Source organism: Carassius carassius, chromosome 43, assembly GCF_963082965.1.
Source record: "Carassius carassius chromosome 43, fCarCar2.1, whole genome shotgun sequence".
NCBI classification, from domain to species: Eukaryota; Metazoa; Chordata; class Actinopteri; order Cypriniformes; family Cyprinidae; genus Carassius; species Carassius carassius.
Genome location: NC_081797.1, coordinates 2,356,451 through 2,364,866, shown reverse-complemented (window position 1 = coordinate 2,364,866; position 8,416 = coordinate 2,356,451). Strand labels below are relative to the sequence as shown.

Genomic DNA, 8,416 nt, shown 5'->3' with positions numbered 1-8,416 from the left:
GAGCAGGTGCCAGGTCGTGCTGAAAAACGAAATCTTCATCTCCATAAAGCTTTTCAGCAGATGGAAGCATGAAGTGCTCCAAAATCTCCTGATAACTAGCTGCATTGACCCTGCCCTTGATAAAACACAGTGGACTAACACCAGCAGCTGACATGGCACCCCAGACCATCACTGACTGTGGGTACTTGACACTGGACTTCAGGTATTTTGGCATTTCCTTCTCCCCAGTCTTCCTCCAGACTCTGGCACCTTGATTTCCGAATGACATGCAGAATTTGCTTTCATCCGAAAAAAGTACTTTGGACCACTGAGCAACAGTCCAGTGCTGCTTCTCTGTAGCCCATTTCCTGCACACGCCTGTGCACGGTGGCTCTGGATGTTTCTACTCCAGACTCAGTCCACTGCTTCCGCAGGTCCCCCAAGGTCTGGAATCGGTCCTTCTCCACAATCTTCCTCAGGGTCCGGTCACCTCTTCTCGTTGTGCAGCGTTTTTTCCACACTTTTTCCTTCCCACAGACTTCCCACTGAGGTGCCTTGATACAGCACTCTGGGAACAGCCTGTTCATTCAGAAATTTCTTTCTGTGTCTTACCCTCTCGCTTGAAGGTGTCAATGATGGCCTTCTGGTCGGCAGTCTTACCCATGATTGCGGTTTTGAGTAATGAACCAGGCTGGGAGTTTTTAAAAGCCTCAGGAATCTTTTGCAGGTGTTTAGAGTTAATTAGTTGATTCAGATGATTAGGTTAATAGCTCGTTTAGAGAACCTTTTCATGATATGCTAATTTTTTGAGATAGGAATTTTGGGTTTTCATGAGCTGTATGCCAAAATCATCAGTATTAAAACAATAAAAGACCTGAAATATTTCAGTTGGTGTGCAATGAATCTAAAATATATGAAAATTAAATTTTTATCATCACAATATGGAAAATAATGAACTTAATCACAATATGCTAATTTTTTGAGAAGGGCCTGTATATATATGTGTGTGTGTGTGTGTGTGTGTGTGTGTTAAAAAATATATATTGTTTGTACATTTATGTTTTGCAATATATTTTTTCAAAGGCTATGTTCAAACTACTCTCATGATAATTTTGCATTTAAAAAATGAATATATTATTTTGGAAAAATCTGGTCGCCACACACTATTCATTTGCATTTTTATTTTTTGCATAATTAGATTTTGCTTTATATTTTTATATTTGACTTTGATTTTAATGCTGCATTTGAAAAATAATACATTGTTTTGAAAAAGCCTAGTTAACATACTAGTCACATATATATGTGTGTGTATATATATATATATATATATATATATATATATATATATATATATATATATATATATATATATATATATATATACATATATATATATATATTGCACATTTATATTTTGCATAATATTTTTACAAAGGCTATATTTAGATCATTGTCTTGTTAAAGTTATATTTAAAAAAAAGAATACATTATTTTCAAAAAAGTCAACATACTAGCATACTAGGCATTTACATTATTATTTTTTCTTGCTTTTTTTTTGTCTACAGTGAAGTTACTGCAATGTTAATGTTGCATTTTAATGAATACATCATCTAGTTGACATACATCAATTTGTTTTGCTTTATATTTCGGTGTCATTTTGCAGCCTGTAATGTGTATAGATGCTTTAGATTTTATTAATATGTCTATATTGGTTAACATTGATGAAGTGAATGCACAATGATCATAATGCAAGAAAAGCACATTGCATGAATGTGATCTGTTTTTCAGCAGCATTCAGCATGGGATTTGACTGTTTGATTCTAAGATTAAATTAAATAGACTAGTTGACTAGTTGGTTACACATTCTGTTTAAGCGCACATCCCTAGTCGGTCTAACGTGTGTTTCCTCTCAGTCTGGAGATGCTGGATAAGGTGGAGCCGCCCTCCATCCCTGAAGGTTACGCCATGTCTGTGGCCTTCAGCGCCCTGTTGGATCTGGTGAGGGGAATCACGTCTATGATCGAGAGAGAGATCTCCAAACAGGAACAGGAAGCTGCTATGAGGGAGGAGGCGGAGCCTGCTAGTCCTCCACAGAGAGACCGCTGCCCTCAGGATCCCAGTGAGTTCATATGGACATCATGTGTTTGTTTGTGTGCGCTCAGAGCTCTTTGAATCTCTTAACCTGAAGTATATTTGGAGAGCATCTCTTTAATAATGAGACCATGCACTCCGGCTGTGATGCCTGCGAAACCAGTGTATTGAGACTTTATATAACCTGTTATTATATGTAATAAACATTGTGTAATGGTAACACTTCACAATGAGGTTCCATTAGTTAACATGAATTAACAATGAAAAATACTCAATATTATCAGTTAATATTAATTTCAAACGCTTACTAACACGCTATTAATATCCATATGAATGTGTTAATATTAATTAATATCATGAACCCTTTAAACGAAAGTATGACCAAGTACATTATAAATATAAAATGTGAAAAATGTATTAATTTGAATGATGCACATAGCAGGAAATGTGTACAGGTGGTGTATTTTATACCTGAGCTGTATTAAGTTCTGTAATTCAGAGAGTGGAAATTGTGCAACATGATTTATAGGGAAATTGACAATGAAACAGTAATATAACTATTTTACAAGTTCGTAAATGTGATAACTGAATCTGAGCTGAATAGCAGGAGACGGTCAGATACTGAATTATGTATGATATAACGCACTATAAACCACACGCCCCTAATCAGCTCGTTATGAATGTCAGACTCTGTGATGATGTGTATAGGGCAGTGTTTTGTCCCAGTAGTGATGCCGTATGTGTTTTGCAGTGGCTCATGAGGTTTGGGAGGAGATGGTGAACGCCTGCTGGTGCGGCCTGTTGGCGGCCCTTTCACTCCTGCTGGACGCCAGGTGCGGGACGCTTTCTTAATATATCACTTTATGCTAAAATTAATATCCTAACTGTTATTGTAATAGCTAAAGCTTTATACTTGGATTACAGTTGTGACCCTGGAGCACAAAACCAGTCACAAGTCGCACGAGTAGCCTACAAAACATTGTATGGGACAAAATTATTGATTTTCTTTTATGCCAAAAATCATTAAGATAAGTAAATATCATGTCACATGAAGATATTTTTTTAATTTCCTACCGTAAATATATCAAAACTTAATTTTCGATTAGTAATATGCATTGCTAAGAACTTCATTTGGACAACTTTAAAGATGATTTCCTCAATACTTAGATTTTCTTTCTTTTTTGCACCCTCAGATTCCAGATTTTCAAATAGTTGTATCTCAGCCAAATATTGTCTGATCATAACAAACCATACACCAATGGAAAGCGTTATTCAGCTTTCAGATGATGAGTTATCTATATACATCTATAAATCTATATGTATCAGATAAGTATAAATCTAAAAACTATAAATTCTGTCAATATTTGATTTTTTTTTTTTGTTTATTTAAATGTGCAATTTAATTCTTCCATGGAACTCATGTTTTTGAGTGTTATGAAATATATTTGATTATCATTGATATCATTGCCCTGCATCATATTTGCCAAATGAAACCGAACACTTGTTTCTTACTGATTTTGGGCTGCTCGAGCATGTCACACTTTTTGCATTTTGTAACATTTTTGCTTTTGACAACCATTTTTAAATTAATGTATAAATCTCAAATTCTAAATATTGACCCTTCTGACTAGTTTTGTGGTCCAGGTTCAAAATGAATATAGTAAGCTTATATAAATCATGCCAGACTGACTGTACTGAGGATATTTGCCGTGTTCCGGGTGTGTGTCAGTACGGACGAGTCGGCCACAGAAAACATCCTGAAAGCGGAGCTGTCCATGGCGTCTCTGTGCGGTCGTCTGGGTTTGGTGACGCCGCGTGACGCTTTTATCACGGCCATCTGTAAAGCGTCTCTCCCTCCTCACTACGCCCTCACCATCCTGAGCACTGCCAACCTCTCCAATAAAGGTACGAGAGCGCTGCATGCTGACGTTCACCTCAAATAAGTAGATAAACAACCAGTGGTTTTAGCACTTCAAGAAAAAACAGTCTTGAAGGGGTAAAATCATTGAGCACTTCTCTAATGGTGCAGCTGCTAGTTCTGGATTAACAATATCAATTTCTCATTTTTAGATCGTTATGATGAACAGAGATCTTTTAGTTTATGTATTTCAGGTGATGTATGAACAAAACTTCACTAAACATTATTTGTAGTCTACCTGCGAGAGATGCACCGATTGCAATTTTCTTGGCCGATTGTGATTTTTATTTTAATGTTTTTTTATTTTTGTAAGTGTGAACTGCCAATACCGATTTCTAAATACTATAATTGACGGCATATGCACACAAAAATCTATACTTTTTTTAATGCAAAAATTATTTAAAATGATTTAACATTACTATTCCCCCAATCTGGACAAAGCTACATGTTCTCTCACTTAAGCAACTCTCAAAATAAAATGCTTTGTGACTATAAAAGAGGTAGAAATAACAATTAACTGCGAGGAGTTGCTGTATATAACAAAACAGATGTCATTCAGTCCATCATTTAACAGATTTGTTCAAACGGCTGATTCATTCAGAAACGACACAAGTGACTACTGTCTTCATGAATGAGTAACTGAATCATTGACTCACTCGATTCGTTCAGAAATGTGGATTTATTCTGTGACGAGACACTGCCGCGCAACAACGGTTCTGCTGTGGCTTTGATTGGAACGGTTTTCATCAGCAAAATTGAGCAAAAGCAGTCAATACTGTGTCTTAATGTAAGTCACTTAATTTTAACTACTACTATTGTATAAAAACACATTACAATCATGTTGAAACATTTTGGTCGTGCAATCATGGAAACCTAACTGTTGCACTCCTTTGAGTTGATTTCTGCACGAGTCTCTCTCACACACTCACTAATAATGATAAACACGGCAGCTTTCTTCTTTCGTGAGGGGCTTTGGCGCAACAGCATCTTTGTTTCCAGGAGGATCGTTAAAGAACACTTGCAATTCAATTCTTACATGGAACTCAAGTTTTTGAGTGTTACGAAATATTTTTAATAAATTGAAATCATTGCCCTGCATAATATAAGCCAAATTAAATCTAATACTTGTTTCTAACTGATTTTGGGCTGCCGATTCCAGAACTAGTGCTTGTTTTGCTCGAGAATGTCACACTTTATGAATTTTTGCTTTTGACAACCATTTCTAAAGTGATGAAGTCTTGTATTCTCCTGTTAATCAGCAGAAAAACTGCCACAAAGACACAACTTCAATCTGCTTCTGAACCAGATTAACTATTTGTTCAATCCTCGGATCATTTTCACATGTATTTCACATTATTTTTTTCCTGATTACAAGGTTAAAATTATGGCCAGTGATAGAAGAAGATGCAAGTATATCTGCATCTGTGGGTGTTTTACTCTATCCAAAATAGCAGCAGAAAATAAATTAATACATTTATATTTATGTTTTTTTGTAAAGTTCTTTGACATTATCAGAGTATTTAAACATATTTTCCCACAGATTGTAAATTAATGCAGATTGCTTTAAAGTTGATAGATATACACAAGTGGACAAATCTTCATTCATATTACGTAAAAATAAATAAATTAAAGAACTAAATTGTGGAAAGTTCTTATATTTTAGAAGTAAGCATAATCAAATTAGTGTTTTTTTAATGCAAGGTTTTTTTTAAATAAACTTTATTTTAAGTCTGGTTATCGTCTAAATCAGGGTTTCAGAAAAGTATGGAATTTTATGTATTTTTCAGGTCTGGAAAAGTATGGGAAAATGTAGTTTTGTAATAGAAAATTATTAATTAAATACAAATACATTTATTGTACAAGCAGGGAGATTTCATGGCAGCTGTTTTGTGATTCTTTAGTGATTGTCAAATATGTACTTTTTAATATTCAAAAAGCAGGTTATAAGCATTTTGGGTTTCTTTCCACAATATTCTTAGCACCGTATTACATAGCCTCAAGAGCCTTTAAAAAAAAGTTAAAAATACAGACTTTTATTTGTGCAAAAGAAACCATTAAATTTAGCATATAGGATAATGCACGCCTATCGTGCCATCAACCCATTTCACACTGTTGGGTCTTGGCCTCTTAAAAGTATGCATTAAAGAGACCTAAGGGCTTTATATTAGGGGGACTCAAATCAAGATCAATGAAGAAACCCAGAGAAAATACCAAATATTTACAAATGACTGAACTATATACCAAATGCTCTATGGACCATTTGTGCTAAATATTGTATGAACATCTATTGGAAATTTGAGACTGGAAAAGTATGGAATTTTGAAATGCAAAATGGGTCGGAACCCTGGAAATGGAAACTTATATTTCATCATTCAGTAAATTTATTTCGGTGCATCACTGGCCACAAGGACCTTTGTGTGTGTAAGTGTATGTAGTTTAATGTGTGTGTTTGTGTGTGTAGTGTACTCTATCCAGGGTCAGAGTGTGCAGATGGTCAGTCCGTCCAGTGAATCTCACCAGCAGGTGGTAGCAGTGGGTCAGCCGCTCACCGCACAGCCGCAGGGCACCGTCGTGGTAAATCACACACGTTTACCTTGCTATTGAAAACATATCATAGATTTATGTTGCTTTTATATGATGCTAATTATGGCATAGAGCAACAGCACTTCAGACGACAAGCGTTTTAGTCTAATAAAGGGAAACAGACAGCTAATTATGATTACAGAGTAACTCAAGCTAATCTTAAGTTGTTGACTTCATTTCTGAATCATGTTCAAGTGCAGCTGAACATTGTTCCAGGTTAATTACAAGGGCTTTTCTTTCTCTCAATCTGTGAATCAGCTGACAGCGAAGAACATTCAGTGCATGCGGACGCTGCTGAATCTGGCTCATTGTCACGGTGCTTATCTGGGAACCTCATGGCAGCTGGTTTTAGCCACACTACAGGTACAGGAACATGCTTCAATCACCAAAACATGCACACTTTATCTGTCTTTATCTGATCTTGTTCTGGACCCGGTTTTACCAGTATTGACTGATCAGAATCCAGAAAACATGCATGATAAGGAAATATGTGTTTGTTTACTCTGTAGGGGTGTGATTTTATTCCAGGCCTTTTATGCATATTTTATAATTTTGCTGATGACATGCCTGACTGTAATTGGCAATCTAATACAATCTAATCTTATATGACAACAACATTTCATTATAATCATTTACATATAATACATTTTATAAATAAATATAATACATAATAATACTATTTTAATATAATATATAATAATGCTTTTTCTTGTTTTAACAGTGATATCGAGTGTATAAATAAATATATAAATATATAGATATACAGTAAATTTTACTAGAGCTCGACCGATATGGGTTTTTTAGGGCCGATACCGATATAAGGGGGGAAAAGGCTGATATTAATTAATTGGCCGATATTATTTGTGTATATTATACATGTTCAATGGATCACAATTCACGTTTCGGATCACATTACAGTTTTGACCCACGGATTGGATCATTTTTTGGATCAGCTAGAAAAGAAAAATATTTCAATGCTTTCCATTTATTACTTAAAGCGAAGTACTTCTTTGATACCACAGCAAATACTACTAGATTAACTTAGAAAGTTTAAACTTGATTAAAGAGACAAGAGAACAGCCAGTAAAAAATAAGACCAAATGGATCTGCGCTCGTTTGTCTTCACACACAGACGACACATGCTACACAAGTGTGAAGTCTGACAATATACCTTGGTAATTAAATACAATATAAATTCATGTCTTGCACACTTTAATGCCCTTTGAATTTAACGTTATGCGCCGTTATTGCAATATGGCCATTCAAAGTTTCAGTGGTTTCCATAGACTTAATATTTAAAGTGTTTCATCCAGGTCAGCAGTAGCAAACAATGGAGTGCACTCTGCTGGTCAAACTAAGCAACTGCACCATTCCAAGCATTTTATCTGCATTACATATTATATATATTATATTATATATATATCGGCTGATATTTGAAAAATATTTGCTGATACCGATATATTGCCGACAGGCTCATATCGGCCGATAATATCGGCAAAATGATAATATCGGTCGGGCTGTAAATTTTACAAATAAATGTAAAATCTTAACGGTAACGCGTTTTGCAAATAAAATATATTAACAGTAAAAACAATACACTTTCCAAGTAATGTATGTATATATAAGTATTTAAACTGTAAAATACTATATTCGATTATAATACTATAAAACACTATACATTTTACAAAGATGCAATGTAATATATAAACAATAATTTACAAAACATTTTGCTAATAAATCTAACATAAATAACAATAAATTTGACGTATTAATATAATATATAAACCGTCACATACAATAAGTTTTACAAATCAATCTAACATCATATATGATTAAATGTTTGAA

General features: G+C 34.6%; 1 protein-coding gene across 2 annotated transcripts in view; it reads left to right on the top strand.

Annotated features, from left to right (window-relative positions):
• mon2 (MON2 homolog, regulator of endosome-to-Golgi trafficking) overlaps positions 1-8,416 on the top strand; it is a 46,494-nt gene that overhangs the window by 19,268 nt on the left and 18,810 nt on the right. For both annotated transcript variants that reach the window (XM_059536769.1, XM_059536768.1), the window contains exons 12-16: positions 1,893-2,098; positions 2,822-2,903; positions 3,800-3,975; positions 6,450-6,562; positions 6,830-6,934. In XM_059536769.1, coding sequence (XP_059392752.1) covers positions 1,893-2,098; positions 2,822-2,903; positions 3,800-3,975; positions 6,450-6,562; positions 6,830-6,934 — 682 coding nt within the window. The remainder of the gene's footprint in view (positions 1-1,892; positions 2,099-2,821; positions 2,904-3,799; positions 3,976-6,449; positions 6,563-6,829; positions 6,935-8,416) is intronic.